The 20,471-nt window shown below is 33.5% G+C and overlaps 2 protein-coding genes across 2 annotated transcripts; both read right to left on the minus strand.

Moving 5' to 3' along the window:
- Positions 1-206: 206 nt before the first annotated feature.
- Positions 207-11,612, minus strand: LOC105143702 (uncharacterized). The gene is made up of 3 exons (XM_087411951.1): positions 8,824-11,612; positions 5,146-5,441; positions 207-4,127 (listed from the first exon to the last, which is right to left on the minus strand). The coding sequence occupies exons 1-3, from the start codon at positions 8,977-8,979 to the stop codon at positions 3,971-3,973; spliced, it is 609 nt and encodes a 202-aa protein (XP_087268077.1). The 5' UTR covers positions 8,980-11,612; the 3' UTR covers positions 207-3,970.
- Positions 11,613-13,780: 2,168 nt separating this feature from the next.
- Positions 13,781-20,187, minus strand: LOC105143739 (hypothetical protein). Its single transcript, XM_011052216.2, has 4 exons — positions 18,887-20,187; positions 18,070-18,256; positions 16,293-16,452; positions 13,781-15,868 (listed from the first exon to the last, which is right to left on the minus strand). Exons 1-4 carry the CDS (start codon positions 19,040-19,042, stop codon positions 15,715-15,717), a joined length of 657 nt encoding a protein of 218 aa, XP_011050518.1. The 5' UTR covers positions 19,043-20,187; the 3' UTR covers positions 13,781-15,714.
- Between the last annotated feature and the right edge of the window lie 284 nt (positions 20,188-20,471).

Raw genomic sequence — 20,471 nt, forward strand, 5'->3', positions numbered from 1 at the left:
TATCATAAAATTCACAATTAATATTGTATTTGCCTATCTAACTTTCTTAATCTTTATAAAAAATATTAAGTTTCATTTAATATTAAAATATATACACATATCGCTTATTTGCTACAACAAAACAAAATTTTTTTTCAAAAAAGTTTTAATATTTTAAATTATTAAAATTTTGTAATACTAATTTTAAAATGTAATGTAATGCTGATTGCAGAGCAATAAAAATATGTTCTTTTAAAGTAGATATTTTTTTTATATTTTCGTTTTTTCTGCGAGAAATTGAAAAATAATTTTTGAGTTATGTCGTTGCAGCAAATAAACGATATATATTGTCAAGCAAGCGAACAGAAATGCATAAACGAAAATTCCGCGCATCCTCCGTCTCCATCTCTCCTAAGAAAACAAACTTTTCTCATTAAATTTAGCTTTTCCGGCTGTGGACATCGCGCAAACTGAAGAATAGTTCGAAACAACGTGGACTCAAAAGTGAACGACTATTATACAAACCGTGAAACAAATTCGCGGCCTGTACACAAGAAGGACGCACTTGTTTAGCATTTCTGCGCAAAACAGCGCGTAAAAACGTGTGTTTACGAAGCTCCAAGGAAATGAGCTTTTCACAATGTGGTGAGCAAGGCACGGTGCAACATAATAAAATGTTATGGGGAAGAAATCGTTTCTCGAGGGTAAAATGCTAAAACGCTTTTCCAATGTGCTGCGTAAACCGGGATTCGCTTCCTTGATTGCAATATCCCGAACCAACCGAGAGAAGTTAACGTAAAGAAAGTTTCGAGGTTTATTGCGACGATGTCACCTGAAATGTAAATAGAACGTCGTGCTTCAAATCCATCATGAAGCTATTTTCGATAAATTTCTGGAAACTTATAATAGTGAGTACAAAAAGTATTTGTAAAGATATCTTCTAAAAAAAAAAAAGATATTTTCTAAAAGAACTTTATTTTTAAAAAGTAAACATTAAGTAACGATTTATTAACAAAGAATAAAATAAATTGTATATTTCTCAAAATTATTTTACTTAAAGGATATGTAATAATTAAAATTTACATATTATCTTAAAAATAAGCAAGAAAATAAAAAAATTATAATCATATTATCTGTACGTACAAAAAGTATTCGTACAGTCAAGCTTATAAGATCAGAAACACGCAAATTCTTTTGTTTATATTATGATAAAATTCATAGTAAAGTTGCTAATTAATATTCATTTTATGATAATTGCAAATAAAATCTTTTTATAAAAATTTCTCTTATACAAATACTTTTTGTTGCTCACCGATTAGTGTACAAACTACAAGCAAAAAAATTGTTCATTTTTTTTCTGGAACATGAGATGCATAAATAATAACTCAAAAAAATATTTTTTATACCTAAAAAAATGAAGGCTGAGATTCTTAAATTATAAATTTAGCGATATTTAAAAAAAATAATTATATAAAACATTATATTATTGTAACATTAAATTGCACATTTGAGCTTTAGAAGCTTCGCAAGTTTCTAATGAGTTTTTAATGAGTATTTGATTAAATTTTTAGACTTATACCTTTCTTTTCTTTAGATCAATCTGAGAATATCGATAGATTAAAGACTCCTTTAAATATTCTCTAATTTGAAAGATTGTTTGGAACATTTCTATTGTTCAGAAAGAGCTAATTTGCTTGCCCTGGCCAAACTAATATCTATTCATAATTAACTACAGTATATCTATTATCTAATAATTAACCGACAACCGCATACACCGCATATATATGCGAATGCGGTCGCAATATGCATTATTATGGGAATTGTATGTGTATACGTGCAAATATATAATATATAATAGTGTACCTAATCAAACAACTCATCGTGTACGTTAGTAATTATTATGTAATATCTATAAAGGAACAAAGAGATGCGCGCTTTCGCAAACTTCAATGTTTTCTAAAATACTTGGAAAACTCCCGATAATCTGATCTTTCTTTCACTATTCTTCCACTCAAGGATTCCGTTCTCGCACAATTAAGGAAAGAAAAAACGCCAGACAAAGTAAATAATCTTTCTACGCAACTCCGAAGGAATATAAAGAAATCGCGATAGCCGTCCCATGAAAACTTTTGACGAGCTTTTTTGACGAGCTTTTCTTTCGGCTGATTATACGGGAAAGCGCCGAAGTAACGGAAAAACCGCGATAAACTTCGCGAGAGGCCGGATCCTCCGCGAATGCCGAGGATTCTTTAATATCGAATGCCGGCATTCCACCCGCCGAAACTCCATGTTTCTTACGCGCACTTTTAGGAAGATGAAACTCCGAATCAGGAGAGAGGAATGCCAATGGGAGAAACGGAGAAGCGTAGGAAAGCGCTTTCACGACCTCCTCACATTACTGGAACGACGAAACATCGGGAGCGGAGATGGATTATTTGTAAGGAATCTCGCTTTCGTACGCGAGAAGCGGTAGTGTTGGAATTCAATTTTGTAATTGACAAATATATAGTACATGCTCTTTCCGTGTGTGCGCAAATCGAATGAGCTATTTAATCTGAGAATGATCACCTGGAGTTTATCACTTTTATATCCCAATATTTTATGTGAGTATTGCTTCCCATTTTTTTTTTTTTTAAATAACTATTCTTTACGAAAACTTTTTAAGTATGCAATATTTCTTCGAATGTTCACAATAAAAAAGTCTCGTGTTAATTAAAATTTTTACTTTTTAAAAACAGTGTCATACTTAACTGTCTATACACTTAACGTGCTTATATTTCATTTAATATTTGTATTAAAGTAATATTTGTGTTAGTTTTTACCTACTTTTTCTGAGAATTATGATTAAAATCATATTCATAATATTCTCAAATATTATACTGAGGGAAAAGTATACTGAATGTTAATGAATATTTCTTAGAATAGTTGAATATTTACAAAATGTAATATTCATATGATATAAGAATTATTAAGTTGATTTAACTTTGTATTTTTTTATTTAGCAAATATTTATTTCCATAAATAATGTTATGTTAGTATTATTATTGAATTATTTATTAAATTTATTACATTGTTACAATTATTTGTAAAAATTAAGCACATTTTTCTCTCAGTACAATAAATTGGAAAATAATTAATAATATGCAATATATTGGTAATAACAGGACATCAATTGAAATGTAAAAATACTCCAAGTCGTTTACGTAAAAAATCAGATAATTATTTCCGAGTTACATGGAATATTTCGCAGCTGCGTGTGTCGCATTATATTTTTGTAAGAAGGACGTTATAGTGACCTCGATTGCTTAACGTGCATTGTTTAATCCTATATAGCATATTTTTGCAGAAATCTTTCTGCAAAGATTCACGGGATGAACCTAATCTTTTAAGTTGAATATAATATGTTGTTATTTTTAATTTTCATTTATGTGAAAATGAAAATTAATCCATTTCTGTGATTAGTTTCAAAATAAACATTGTCCCTATTAAGATATGCATTTAATAAATAAACTACATTAATTTAGATTTGATACATTTTTTTTAAATTAATCAAACAACATGTTAAATTAATTAATAACATGTTAGAGTCATGTTTCAATATAGATACACTGCCAGTACTAAAAATCTACAGTATATGTAACATGAACTAGATTTTCAGTAGTATTACCAGCAGTATACCGAAACTGTGGATAAAAGTAATGGCAATGATTAAATGTATAGAAATTGTTAAAATAACTCTAACTGTACATATGGAATAATTTGACGTTGAATTTAACAGTGTATACTTTGAAAATCGTGCCTCCCCCTCCTCTCTCTCTCTCTCTCTCTCTCTCTCTCTCTCTAATATAATCTCTCGTCGAACTTCTGAATTTCCAATCCTGGCGTTTTGATGAAATCGTTCGGCGATCCGATATTTTAGCGATCTCCCGGGCTTCGACCGTACTTCCGATGCAATTCCGCCTCTTCCCGTCGAGATTTCCATCCGATCGTCTCACGTGGTCAATGTAGAAAACACGTCGAGCACACTTCTGCGGCATTCCGGATAAAGGGCGTGGCAGCCTGCGCCCTCCGCCAGCTCGCCCAGCCGTTCAGCCGCCCGATATTCCCGATCCCCGTACTCGTCGTACTCTTCCCGGGTGCTGGAGGGCCTGGAATTCCATGGTATTCCGCATACACGGGCGTACGTACGTGTGGCTGTCGCGCCATGAGAAATTACAACGGCCGTGTTCGTACCACGCGTCGCTTCGGAAACGGCGCCGGCGGAACAAAACAAAAATATCGGGCGAGCCGCGGATACGGTTTATCGGAAAATCCCGGCGTGCGCTCGATACGGTGTTTATTAAATACCGTCGCCGTCTCCGTCGTGACATTATGTTCGCATGTAATTGACGTTATACGTGGGCGAGCGGTGCCGACGTTTTATTGCGGCGCGACTAATCGATTTTTCTCGCCGATGACGAGGACTCGCCTGCTTCGAACAATTATCGATAATAAAGACATTCTTTTATATAAGCGGGGTCGCCGGAGAAATATATGTAGGATACATCGTAATATTAACGTATCGGACACTTTTACTGGTGTATCTTTCAACGAGTATTATAGTCGACGTAATCTCAATGAAAATTGAGGCCGAAACGATCAGTTAGTATCGTGTTATTGAAGTTCGATAAAACCATTCGTCGATTAAAAAAGGAATTAGTATCAATACAATTTAAAATCACGTAGAAAAACGGGAAAAACGATTTTGCTGAAATATCTAAAAAATTAACTTAGATACAGATTTGAAAATAATTGCTTTGGATTGAAATAATTATAGGAATTTCAAGCATGCTGTAGGAATGTCAGCAGCGCTGAGAAAGTTTGTGATATTCTAGCAATCAGCTTGAGAGTCTTCCAGAATTATTTTGATAGTCCAACAAAATTATCTTCTGTATTTAAAAATTTTTAGATCTGTAGCAAAATCATCTATCCATGTAAAATTCAAGGAAAGAGACAATTGAGATAATCAGAATTCTGACTAATATGATTTGGAATTTTCTTCATTCATTTACAACTAGAAATTTTTCTCAATGTATCTAACGTATCTGAAAAAAAAGATTTACGTTTCGCGTCGCGCCGCGATATTCAAGTATGCCAATTTTCTCAAATAGCACATGGTTCATTTACCTAAGGAAAGTCTGTACCAATTGTCCCAGTAAACCGTGATGGACGTCAAATGGGACGAAAGCGGCTTCGCAAATGGCCTTGAGTAAACACTCTTTGCCGCCAAAGCCGTACATGGCTGCCATTTTTTCAAACAATTTGTAGAAGCTCCACCTACTTCTACTGGTTCTTGCATAAAACACTCCTGGTTCCGTGAAATCCGTAGCATCAGCCGGCATGTCGTATATCATTTTCGTAAATACACCCACGATTACGCTCTCGCGATCCAGCTGCAACGGTGTGCCTAAACCCAAGATCAGCTGTGAAAGCAGAAAATGATATTCAAGCGAATGAAACATAACGATACTCTCATTAGAAATCATTTTCACAACGCTTATCTTCGCGTTGCGATATTCCACGTTATTACCGCTTTATTATCAAATCAAATCCATCTAAAAGTTTTCTTAAATAGACCTATTTCGTAATTTTATTTTTTTCTTTATTGAATAATGCAGTAACTCTAAATTCTTTAAAGTGAAATCTTACTTTAAAGAGTGAAAATTGAGCCATTCTTGAAAAAGGGTGGTTTAATTTTCGATCTTTAAGAATGAGAGTCCATTTTTAAGAGTGACAATTTATTCTAAAAGTTTTAGAGAGTAGCAAACTACTGTCTGTCCAACTGTCGGTTTGCAAAATTTCTTAAAAGTAGTTTAACTTTTTCAAATTCTCTTTTCGACAATAAATACCTAAGGAACTTAACTTCATTGAAACAAAATATGAGTAAATCAGTTGAGAATCAAAAGCCAAGATTAATAAGATTTTTCGTAATAAGGGCAAATCAAAAGGAGTTTAAAATATTAATTTTAAAAGATTATAATACTTATATTATATTTCGACATTTTTAACGAATTTCTAATAGTTTCAGATTTTTCACTGTACTATTTATTGTTAATTACAACATTGAGAAAAAAAATTGTTTATTTGATTAAATTAATTCAGTTTATTTCTTTTGATGAAATATGTAAGTATTTACGTCAAACATATCATATTTGACTTAACTACATATATTCTTCAACGACAGAAATTAAGACAATGAATTAAGTTAGTCAAATAAACAATTTTTTTCTCAGTATTGCAAGGGATTTATAGCTACAGATATATTCAAAAGAATCATTTTTTTATTTAAATTTCTCTGCTTCGCTATAAGTTTCATTTTAAATTACTAATTCTATTAAGTAGCGACGATCATCGTCATTCAACATGATTATTGCCAGCTTCGCCGTGTCGAGAAAATGATACGACCGTTCCGCGCATTTAATTATTCTCGCTGGCAGTGCCATGTACGGTGATGTCGAGCGTTGTATACACAACGAGGATGAATCGCGATGACCGCGGCCGCACACACGTCGTGGATTCCGAATTCCGTGGGTCGTACGAAGTTCGTCCAATTTCCGCGCCGGGGTTGCGCGGACCATCCCTCGTATGAATTTCCGATAAAACCGCAAATTTCCGCGTAGAATCGTTCCGCCGCCGAGTATCTGGATACTACAGCCTCGCCCAGAAGGAGAAGGTAGAAGGAGATGGAAAATGCACACCGAAGAAAAAAAGGAGCCGACATGCAATAATTCTTTTGCCCCTCTCTCTCTCTCACGGAACAAACAATACGCGCTCGGACCCGACATTATGCGCGAATAATTGATTGCGAGCGCATCCGTACGAGCGTAATTCCGGCGTGAATGTCTCTTGCCGACGAAGGCTATTCCTTTCGCGTTCGAAATATTTCAAGCTTTGAAAATTATCGCGCTTACTCTCTTTCTTTTTCCCTCTAGTAACAGATATAAACTTATGGCTTTAAGTTATGACGTCACAGATGTGTCGTCCTTTATTTTAATATAATAATAGATTTCGTTCTAAGTACAATAATAGATTTATTATTTACAGTATTATACACGAAGAGATTTTGCTGAAGTATAAAAATTTAGCTAGATATAGAAAATAATTTGTTGGACTATCAAAATTACTGTATGTAAGCTGCTCAAGCATAATCCCGCAAAAAGTTACTAGGCCGAGCGGCTCATATAATTATTTTGATAGTTTAACAAAATTATTTTCAAACATTTATGTAGCTAAATTTTTAGATACACTTTGAAAACCATTCTTTCCTGATTGTAATACAAGAATTATTTGTAAGTATTTTCTCAAATTTTACGAAATACTCTACGAAATTCTGATTTTCTGATTCTAATTTATAGCTTACTTATTTGATCGTAGAATTAATGTAAATTTAATTCAAAATTTTTTATAAAACTTTATTACTGCTTGCAGAAATGAAAATAAAAAGTTTGTTCATAAATTTAACAAGCTTTCATCTCGCACATTTATTAAATAAATGTATAATTATAACAAACGTGGTTTATAAATCCAAAATTAACAAAAAGAAGAGCATAAAACCACAGCACAAGATAGTCTTTGTGATATTTAATATATAATTACGTTTATAAATAATTTACAAACGAAATTATTTATAAATTAAATTATAATTATACATTAAATATTACAAAGAATATCTTGTGGATATTTTATGCTCTTCTTTTTGTTAATTTTTAAATAAATGTGTTCCACGCTTCGGTAAAAACGTGTTAACGCTGGACAAAAATCCTGGCACTCTTCGCACTTTTCTGCGCTTTCAATGCGCAGGAAAATACTCGCTTACCGCTTACTGAAACTAGGACTGCAATATTCTCCGAATTCTATTTTCCAACTTAAGTCGTCGATCCAATCGTATCTTCAATTAGTGCGAGTAATGAATGTCTCCCCGCATTCGCTTCTACATCGCCAGACTAACCAATAGTCTATCATCGGTTTGCGAAATGTATCGATTTCATTCGCCGACGGCTTCGACGACACGAATATATAAAAAAAAACCGCAGCCCGGGCTGAATCTCGTTAAACTGTCCTCTCCAGAGGCTGTCGTGCCGAGATACGATCTTCCGTAGAAATTCTCGCGATTTTATCGAAATTCATACGCGACCAGCATGTGTTACGTCCGCGTTGTATCGGTAACATCCTGTACAGATGTGCGATCTCATGTCCGCGTAAACCTTTTCGTCTCTAGCCGGATGCCAGCTGTCATAAATTGAATGGACCACGAAAGATCGACGGGTTGTACGTCGGAATATCGGTCATCAAATAATTCTCCGTCGATGTCAACGCGTATGAGGCGAATAATTATCCGTGTCGCCGAAAAAAACGTCGAAAATAAATACCCATCACTACTTTCTTCGTGCAATTCGCGTTCGTTCTCTCGTCTCTTCGAAGCTCAGAAATGTAGGTGACAATCATCGTAATGGTATTTGTGGAAAACACGCTGTCCGGAAAATTGGACGAACGCGAGGAAGAATGACGCGCACGAAAATGGCCGTGTACATTCATTTTCTGACACGCACGATCCCGACAGTAGTTTTAATTATCAGAGTAGCGGAAATTGCGCCGATCTGTCACTCTGAACCGCTCTAGAATATAAATTAATGGTAACATTATATATAAATATATTATGTAATATTAATTATTTTCTTTTCCCTTAATAATAAAATCCTATGCATGATTATAAAATTATATACATTTTCTCTCATTGAGCAATCAACGATGAGCATCAAATTCAAGTAAGTGATGCAATATTTCATTTATTAATTAATTACATACCAAAAGCTGAGACGAATTGAGAAACGTAAGGCTCCTTCGCAACCTGAATCGCTGCGCCGTCTCTGAATTTTCATTGTGAGTGCCGTTCACCTGCAGACATTTTCCGATCTTGAGCAATTGACAGAATAGGAGGAGAGTAACAATCGACTTGATCATTTTCTAGAGTATATTTGCGATGTGTGACACGTGGGATTTCTCGATGCCCGTCGAACTTCGAAGGCAGCAAAGACTGGATTGGTTTGCATCGTTTTCGTGTGTTGCGGAGACTGTTAAACAATCCCCAGCGCAAATGTTTGCGCCAGTTCTCCGGCGAATTGCTAGCGACGAGGTTTCGTGGTTCGAGCCGTGGTTCGTATATAACGTCGTTTACGCGATCCAGCGAGAAGCAATTCTCACCGATAATGCGTGCGTAACGATCAGTCTCGTAACGCATCGCGTATCGCATCCGTACGTAGTTTAGTCAAATATTTGAAATCGGCGCGACGGCATGATTATACAACGCCGGACGAAATTACGTGTAACGCGCCCCCGTTAATAAGTTAAGTTTGCAGACTGCGTCGTGTTGATACAAGGCTGCTAAAAGTTACATCACGATGGGACCTCTTCGCGCCTGTGTGGCATGTCGTGCGAATTAAATGTACGTAGCAACGAGAGATGCTGTAATACATGAAAGAGCGAATGCGTGTTTGCCACGTATCTCGGTGGAGCTGCTTTAATCATTTGTGTCGCTGTTAAGAGTTATTAAAGCTACGAAACGAGCGTGTTTTAATTCAGTAAATTTCTGTCTTGATTTACATTTGAACAGGATAACAATTAATGTTAAAAGAGAAATTACGCAAAGTTAAAATTAGTTTTAATTTTATGTAAAGCATAAGCAATAAGTAAATTCGATATTCGCTGTTGTTAAAGTTTAATAAGGTATGTTATTTTTTTTTTAACGCAAGAATATTAATATTTCAAAAGCTATGAATTATCGCACTTCAAATTTTGTATATTGCAGAATTCTGCATTGTAGAAAGACATTAAATTGCTTTGGCAATTTTCTCGCTTTAATTTACCACTTTCTCATTAAATTTTTAGAAATTCTGCTCAAATTCATGTCCTTCAAAAAATATTACGATAATATATAAATTTACATTGAATCATTCAAGTACTTAAGATCCAACTTGACGAAATTAAAGACCTTTATTCCTTATTAGTTGTGTATTCACATTGACGATCCTAAGAAATCTTTTGTTGTAATATCGATTACAATATTTTAACCCCCTCTAAGTACATTATTTTAAAAGTTTGAGAATACTTGCTTTAAATTTAAATGTCACATGCTAGTATCCATACATTTTTTATGTCGCTTGAAAATTCCTCCTAAAAATCTACACGGCTCCCACGAATTCTTTCGCAAATGGCCGAGTGCCAAAATGAGTTCGATGACTCTACGAACATCAGCAAAAAAATTTATATCGCGTTGAAAAACCGCGAAAGGAAAATTGCGTTTGTGCTCCATTTTCGTTGTAATATCACTTTAATGTGGCACTAAGAATGAACAGATCAGCACTTTGCTGATAATGTTATGAAAGAAAGTTTCCCTCGATAAAAGCGACAAAACTCCTGCGGTAGCCTCCGGCCTGAGCCCAAATCAAAGTCGTATCATGAAAAAAAAAGAGAAAAATGGAAAAGTCAAATAAAAGGACAATAAAACCAATATCTTTCTCTTTAAGTCCGAATTTAGCTTTCCATGTGATGTCTTCAATCGTAAATACGAGCGGAGACTGTATTCTGCGAAATAGTAACAATGTTTGTCTCTTTCAGACTTCCAAGGGTTAGTTACAATGGAATAAAAAAAGGTTAAAGGTAAATTCTCTTATCGAACGTACAGTCAAGAGAAAAAGCAGGAGAAGATTGTTTGTTTATATTATACATGTATACTTTATATACATCATATTATTCGATCTTGACAAGGCAGCATTATAGTAAAATAACAGTAAATGTTTTTGCAAATTATATGTGAAAACGAATAATTTTGAATTTAAATGCTTTTATTTCTCACAGGTGCAGATATATTTTTCTTTTTTTCCCATAGCCATAAGTCACAAAGAATTGTTGGCGTTTCTAACTTTTGGACATCATATGATCGACGGTAGCTGGCGGCGGATATCTTACAGGCCTTTAAATGGATGATCCAGTAACGTAATAAAATCTTAGCGAAAATTTGTGCGAAGGCGGGACAGTTGGTCGGTCCATTCGTAAAGAAAAATGGCCAGCGGGTAACAAGAAAGGCGAAGTTTCGTTTTGCCACGAAAAGATCTCGAGCTCGTTCTTATCCTGGTAATCTCGTAACATCGTAGAATATCTTTCCAAGTCGGCACGAGTTCATACTGTCGCTAAATTGAATCGCAACGGCCGTACGATCTCGTAAAACTCATCTTCGTTATCTATACGGAATCAGACCTGCGGCTGAATTCAAAACGTGTGTTTCCCATGGTCGGTTAAGCAACGTCCATTCATCCACGAATTCTTGCTTTAAAGAAAGAAACAAAGATGTGTAGCTTGACCAAAAATGAAATAAAAAAAATTTATTCCTGAATGAAAACTTTCTTGACTTTCACGCTGTTCAGTTAGAATAAAATTCTATATACGGAAAGAACGTCTTGCTGAAATATCTAAAAATTTAGCCAGATACAGATGGAAAAATAATTTTATTAGATCATCAAAATAATTTGCAAGACTAAAATTCATCAAATAAATTATAAAGCTCCCAAGAATATAAGTTCAAAAATTACAAAAATTAGAGGGCTATTCAAGCCACGCTGGATGTCGTGATTTAATTTACTGACTAATTTATTGTTTATATATAATAATTTGTACATCTAGGGTGGCTCGAATAGTCCTCTAATTTTTGTAATTTTTTAATTTGTCCAAACTTTTGCATTGTCCATTGTACTTGAATTATCTACATAACATTTTGATGGTCCAATAAAATTACTTTTGATCTGATGTATCCAGCTAAAGTTTTAGATGCTTTAGCAAAGTCATTCTTTCTGTATATAAAAAGAGAGTTTGGCTTTTCTATTTCACGTCTGCAATCATTGCAAATGTTACACTAATTTATTATGCAAATAAAGAAAAAAGAATGACACATTGCAGAATTAAGTCGTTTCGCGGGAACTTCGATTAAAAAACTGCAATTGTGTAAAGTGTATCTTTAACAGCGTCGAAAACACTTCCGCAGCTTTGATCATTTCTTTCTATATTGGAAGAGGTCGGATTGCAGGATACAATGCAGAAAATTGGTGGCCAACTAAAAATAAATGGTTACGTAACAGCGCGCGGGGTATTTCTGAAACAAAAGAAGACGTATGTGAGGTCAGTTTATCACGCTGGTCAACAATAGTGGTATCGGAGGATCCATTTTCCACGGCAGTTGTGCCGCTTAAAGCGAAAATTGAAAAAAATATCCGTCGTTCGTCAGCACCTTAGAAGTGGCTTGAAATGAATGATAAAGTGCCCGGAAGCCGAAAACGGAACGAAAACTTCTGCTTTAATTTTTTTAACGTTTTGTTATAAAACCTCCCCGGCAAGCTGACGTTATTTATCATCATTTTGACGCCAAACTGACATCTATAATGTCAAAATAACAATAAATAACATCAACTTGTTTGCTGGGTTGCTTTTTACATAATTATATGCAATTTATTAACAACTGTCAAAATATAATAGACTTTTCAAGCTTGATGCAGATTGATAATAATCACTTTTATCGTCGACTATAATTGATGTTTAAACAGCTGTAATGCATTAAACCCGCCTTGCGAATCAGAAACTAGCTCGTCGCTGATCGATATCTTTTTGGATAATCCCTAAAGAAGATAGTCGGTAGGAAGTTGATTTGTTTCCTGTTATATTATCTCGACGACGGGCGGACAAGGATATATAGGAGGAGGAGCTTTATTACGTCGTCTTGGAGTTGTAATTCAATTCTGCGGAATCCGCAACAGTGGACATGCGAACTAAGCTAAAGGTCTTATCTACTCCATAAAAGATCGAGCGGTTATAGCTCGAACTGATATATTAACAATTCACAATTCTAATGAAAACAAGTATTCGAGGACAATCAATTCCTATCAATTCTATCGATTCTTATCAATCAAATTTCTGTCAAATGCAGTCGAGTCTAATCTCGAGACCTCCTCTTCAAAACAAATTTTCAAAGCGTCAACAAGAGTTTTCGATTTAACTGCAAATAAAAAATAAAAAGCTCTTTGTAAACTAGAACAATTGATGTAAAAAATTTTACATAAAAAGATATCATGTTCTGTAAATTCGAGTATTGAACGATAGATTGGAGATAACTTGATAAATGAATATATATATATATATATATATATATATATATATATATATACGCGTAACGGAAATGATAGTGGATTGATTTGCTGTGACAGCTCTCATCGATTCTATAGTGAATATATTTTCTATATTATCTCCAGAATACCTTGAACTCTTATATCGAAAACCGACGAAGCTCACTATCTTTCCTTGCTGCGCGATCGCAAGACAAACATTGAATCGTGTGATCCTACTTTTGTTAGATTTATTTATCTAGGATAATGTAATATCATGATTTTCGATTTCGCTCTTCTTCGCAAAAATCTGTGACTTTTTACCTATTCCACACTTAAAATCTTGCTTTTCGGAAAGCCAGCGCTTTGGATACGAGAGCTAAAAATATCCGGCTTTTATACGGGCATCAATAAAAATTAAATTATTGTATTATTAAATTATTGAAATATATATCATAAACATTGGTTGTGTTTGGCTTTTAAACATTCAAAAATAATTTGCTTGAACGTTACGAAAAAGTCATTTCTAGCGGTTCGCTTCAGGATATCCAATGCACATAATGTTACGTCGATATATACGCAAGATTCTTCCTTTCAGTTCAAATCACAAATTCTGCTACACGTCGTGTCCGTCCTGATATTACAAATATTAAAGAACAGGACAATGCGCAACGTATCAACAGAATTGGCTATTGATAATATTAATAAGAGATGCCACTATATATCAAATAACACCTGCATATTAAGGGAAGAATTTTTAATAGCTAAATTAAATTCGACATTTTTTGTATTTAATAAAAAATTTTATAAACAAATCTTTGAAACATCCAAAGTGGGCTTACCATTTGTCCCCCATTATTGCGACTATAATTTTAGAAGGTCTGAAAGAGATGGCATTTCAGCCTTTACCTTGTGTATTACAGTTCTATTTGAGATATGTATAGATGATATTACCTTAACTGCCACATCACCGTGGTATTAGATCGGAATGACATGGAACAAATGGAACGATTGTTATCTGATAATGATACTCTCTCTCTCTTATAAAATAACTGACAAGGATCTTACAAAAAAATTACTGGTCAATTACTTTTCTAGTTAGATAGGAAAACAATGAATTTATAGAATTCACCTATAAAGACGAGAATATTCCTACATATGGTCTTCCAAAAGTCCATAAAATTGATGTTTTTCTAAGAATAATTGTGTCTTTAATTAATAGCTCGTTGTACAAACTTGTTCTTTATTTACACTACTTCATTACTTAAATATTAAGTGTTAATATTAACAATTATCAGCTTGTTTCGACTGTTATTATTTTATTCACGCAGGTATTATCATGCGTTTTACGACTTCATTTTTTAATTTTATTAGAAAAAATGTTTACACACTTGTTATTACATCATTAAAGATAGCATATCGGAAGCACGTAGTCACGTTGAAAATTGGTTTTATTTAGTAGAGAATTTATGAATGGAATTTATTTTGAGTCGAATTTAAAATTGATTTGTTGAATGTCACATCGCTGTTCACCAACACAATGGACGGAACGGAAGTGAACGGACGAAGGGAGTGGCGACAGCACATGGAACTAAGAAGTATGAAGGACGTGCTGTTTGCGACTAAACGTGATGCAGTTATCGGATGTTATTGCCAATATTCTCGTTCGACAACAGGTGCGAAAAGAAAACGATCTGTTCGAAATTTATAAAGGTCAAGACTGATCATTAATCATGACGCAGTACAACGAAGGTGGCATCAAAAAAGACGCTTCGTTTAAGTCTCGAACTCTCTTCAGTTACGTTATTGGAAAATTTTTGTGTCAAATACACACATTGTGTTCTAAATGGTCCACTCAAATTTTTGTGTTTATTTAACATAAAATAAATATTAGAAATAAATTGTGTAAAAAATAATCACAAAAAAGATAATGCTAACACAGTTTGTAAACAAAAAGTAGAAGTATATTTTTTTTAGTATAATTAATATTTATAATATGTTAAATTAATCCACATTTTATTCATTCATCTTACAATTAGAATTTATGTTTAAAAACACTTTATTTTTACGCTATTTGTTTATTTACTCATAAACTGCCATTAAGAAATGTTGAATATAAATGTAACATAAAATCTTTAAATAACATAATCTCATCATATTAAATTAACACTGGAATATGTTAAAAAATTCAAGACAAACTGTTAACAAGAACGAATAAACCGTTTCCAAGACAAATATACAATGTTTTTTTTTACTGTATATATTGCGTGTCATTTCATTCCCAATGTGTCGCATGTTTCAGCAAATATACAGAAATTATTTTTCATATGACTTTCATTATTATTTAATACCATAAATACCAAGAAACATTTTCTTTTAAAATAGACTGCGATGAATAATATTTTCATGCATTTGTAACAAAGGAAAACTACTGCCATTGCGATTCTACCATTGCGATAACCACTGCATGACATAAATTCTGTATAAATAGAAATAGTAATTTGATTAATCGCAGAAGACGTAACTTTAAAATTCTTCTAGAATGATGTAATTATTCTAATATTTCAGTAAAATAATCTAAAAGGCTTTCCGTGCATTCCGGAAATAAATTGTCACAGCTGTTGGAATCTTGTTGACCTGCGATTTCAGCAGCACGATATTCTTGATCGAAGGCATTACTGAAAGGTTCAGACGTAGTAGAAGGCCTGAAATATTGATAAATATAATTACATCTTTAAAATAAAATTCTGATTTCTTACGCAGAAAAATATTATAAAATATATAACAATATTACAGAAATATATCGATAATGAAACGTATTTCTTATGTATTGCGCTCGTCGTTGAATAAAATAAGATATTGATTCGCAATTGTTACAATACAAATTATAATATATTCAGAATATAAGTTTTAACATTCAGAACATGCAATTGTCCTATTCATTCTGAAATGTGTTATAAGGCACTCGTATGCTGCATAATATGATTATGCATGTAACGCGATCTATTCATATTCCTAACATAAGCCACAACAATGGTAAGGCAAATGTATACAGTTCCTTAATCGTGAAGTTATTCTGGGCTTAGATAAAGATTACTCTAAGAGACTACTTGCCGGATTAACGCTTACGTGAAGAAAATATGGGCGAGCTGCGCAGTCAGAGTATCGCTCCGTCTAAAAGGCACTGCTGCGGCTTCGCAAATAGTTTTCAAAAGACAGGCTTTCCCCGAACGTGTGGTCTCGAAGACCGACTCGAGAATTTCGTAACATTCCCATCTGGATATCATCGCTTCACGTCGAAAAAATAACAATAGAAACACAAGTGAAATATATGCGAAGAAAATGATATAAAATAATAAATATAATATTAACATTATTAAAAAGAAAAATAAAATATATACTACAAAATATTGAATATGTTCTTTAATTAAACATTTACTTTAGATTTCAAGTTTATTCACAAATTTATGTACCTAACAATTATTTAGCTATACATTCATTATTTTTAAAACCATCAAATAAAAGATTCTTTAAAATATCTTTCAAAATTAAGAAATTAATGTACATTCGAAAATTATTTATAAATATTCCTTTTATTTTATAAAAGTCTTCTCTAAGATTAAAGCTGTACGGACAAAATGTAATTTAAGCTTATGATTAAATGTAATATTACGTTTTTTAAACCTTTATTATATTTTCTTGCTACATCAGTACCGGTTAATATCTCGGAAAATATCCTCAAAGACCATCAAGTATCTAAAGATCAAACGCCACAAGTCATTATGAGTCCGATACAGCAGAAGAAAAGGTATGGTCAAAAGAAAAAACTAAAGAAAAAAAAAGGGAAAGATTCAGGCTACGTTAGGTTGGATTAACGAGATCAAAGCGAATGAAAGAATCCTTCGATAAAGGAGTTAGATTAACGTCCATTGTGCCAGGAAATAGGCGCACGGGCCACGCAATGCAAGTAGATTTATTAAAACATGTAAAAGGAAAGAATCCTCGCCTTATCCTAGTATTAAGCCTTGTTCTTCGCTCCTTGAGTCCCGAATATGCTCATTTCGAGGGACAGAACTCGACTCAAGACCCTCTCAATACATCTTGTCAACGCTACTTCTTACATAATATTTCACCGTTTTTTTTTTCTTTACCATCTAATTCTTCCTTTTGAACATATTGAAGCCGAGAAGCAGAAAGATTCATGAACTTTGCCTTTTCCAGAAATTTTTCCGTGAAGATCCAAAATATGTAGTTAGTGATCTCTTCAAGATAAACTTTCCAGATCAGTTATAGATGTATGCTGTTGCATCCCCGTCAGATTGATATCTTTTCTCTAATTAAGAGTTATCGGATGATAAATTAATAAGATCGAGATTACGATCGATGATTTTGGATTTATTTTCTTTTGATTCTCAGATATGGAAATATACGATGATCTTTAAATTAAATATAAATAGCTTTCAAATATATATTAACAATATTTGTGTATGTAAACGTTTAGTGTATATTAATAAGCTTTTAATACCCTAATACATTAAATTCAATTTCAAATCAATTTCAATATAAAAATTAAAATTATGACGTAAATAATTCGATAATATTTTATAATAGAAATTATATAATAGAAACTCAGATTAACGGTATAAATCCAATAATTTGAACAATGATTTAAAATATCATTTTATTACACTTACGAGAATGCGTGAGTAAAAATATAAATGGGAAAGATCACAATAGCTTCAATTAATTCATATAGAATTAATACAGACTAAATGCTACGAATTAATCGTTTGAATAATGATTCGAGATTATTTTATTTCCGATGCGAGTCGAACGCGGGAAAGCCCTCTGAGAGGACAATAGCTTCAATTAATTTCATATGCCGCGCAAGCAAAGAACATGATACCTTTCGCATTTGGTGAAGAGGCGTCATTTCCATCAGGCTCGACATGGCGGTTGATCGATCTGTCATAGCGGACGTATGGATCCGTCAAGTATGAGGCGTTAAAGGGCAGGACGTAATTAAATTTCATCACGTAGCCGATAATCATGCTGACGTCAACTTCCATGGGTAAACCGAGGCCGAGGATTAACTGGAACGGTTTTCAAATATAGGAAGGTGTCATCGATCGTTTGCCACAACCAGAGATCGAATCACCCCGTCCTCCCTCTTGCCATGCCATCCGCCCACTAGTGCCGCCAGCGATCGAGGTTCAACCACGTGAAATTAGATCGGAAAATGGATGTCCCAAAACTCTGTGATTCGAATATCGCCGGCGATATCGCGAATCACAGGATCCTCCATCAAACGTGTCGCCCGCCGTCGAGTTTGTACAAAACGATTCGAATAACATGACAACAGGACCATTTTTATTTAACTTTTATTTAATTTTAAAGTCAAGTGAACTTTGTTGTCAAGTCGAAGTTTTCTAAACTAAATGAAAAATGGAGGTGTTCCTTTGATACGCCGAACAATTCTGGTTATTATTAAGAAAAATACATAGCACAATTAGTTTATTAAAGAAAAGCCGAGCGAAACACCGAGACGTGTACATTCAAAAGTCACGATTAATACTTATTTAGACTAACAAGAAATCTCAATTGTTGTTTTATTTAGCAATATTCTTTAACGGTCTCGTTGAAATATCGGTCTAACCAATTTTTCATACGACCTCGTTTGTTTTGTTTAAGAACACCTTTAGAACCTGTAAACTTGCACATACCTGAACTTTCGTGGGAGTATTGTTTCCGGGCGGCGGAAACACCAGGTATCTCTTATCGCGCGCAAACCAGCCGCTACTTTGAGATAAAGTGGTGACATAAATATCACGAAGGTAGACACATAGGATGGCTAGCGCAAATGTACGAGAGATTCGCATTCTTAAACACCGTTGGGACTGACAATTTGGCGCAGCTTGGTTGAGGCGGTCTACCGCGCCAATTATCACAATTAATAGTGCTGATTAGCCGGCCACCGCGAGTTAAGCGGATAATGAGCGGAAGTACTTTGATTTTGCGAGATACATGTGCGATGACCAATATTGTTTCAACGTAGTACATGAGAAATGGATTTTAAAAAGATATATAAAATGTATAAAGATATCGTATAAAAATTTTATATAGTTTCATTAATATTTCTGTAATATGATCGAATGTATGAGAAACTTTTTCCCTTCTTTCTCTTTCTCTTTCTACATGTATACATCAAGAGATACGGTAGCGATAAGCCAAGCGACACTATCGTATTTCTTACCGTATTTCTGCGTCACGCAGAATGGGGAAAATGGTATCGAGATGACAAATGTCGTAATAAAAAATATTATCTAATATATTAAATTTTGTTATGCAATATCATTCGCATTGGATCTAACTTGGAACTAATTTCATAAATAAATTATTAAAGCATAATTGACAGTTTATAACAATAAGGATTTTATTCAGTTTATTTCAATGTACTAATTTTTCCTTAAATCAGGCGTTATTATATGATTATTTTCGATTTCAATGAAGAAAAATACATTAAAAAACATAGAACTAAAACGATCCCCCCAACTGTGACGAAACTTTTGATTTCTACTTATCTTTATAGTAGCGCTATAACATTTGCTCGATGATGTTTACACGGCCTGTCACGGCTTGTTTGATTTTTCCTTTGTGTCTTTATAAATTTGGCGTGACGTCGCTACAGCGTCGATCTATATTAAATACTATATTTGTAAACATACGCTCTAAAAAACATTAATCTATAAAAATATCAAAATTTACTATCATATAATACCTGTTTATTTTGTTCAAGTTATTCCATGAAGACATTTCTATAATATTAAGAAAGATTGTATTTTACAAATTTTGTTACAATAATGATTAACTAACTACACTAAAAATTATCTGAGGCACAATATTTTCCACAATTACAGTTAAATCGCGATTAATGATGCCAAAAATTAATAAAAGCACAAAAGAGATAATAAAAATTAACTCACCAACTTTACTTTTTTAAAAATTATTGTAATATTAACGCGATTATCATTATTTAAATTAAATATATTGCATTAAATATAAGCATTAAAAACATTTTGTTTTTAATGAAAAAGAAATTGTTCGATTTGTCCAGATTTTGATGACGTAGAAAATTAAGATAATTGATACGCGTTGATTCGTATTAACTGATAGTATCGCCATTGTCGCCAATGTCGCCATATGTAAAGAAAATACGGTGGCCACGAATTCTTTCTCTCAAAGCGTGGGAAGAAACGTTTTTCGTTCCCGTTTTTTCCCAGGTTTTTTCCAGGTTCTTTCCCGGTTCTT

This window comes from Acromyrmex echinatior, chromosome 12, assembly GCF_024713525.1.
Source record: "Acromyrmex echinatior isolate Ae372 chromosome 12, ASM2471352v2, whole genome shotgun sequence".
NCBI lineage: Eukaryota > Metazoa > Arthropoda > Insecta > Hymenoptera > Formicidae > Acromyrmex > Acromyrmex echinatior.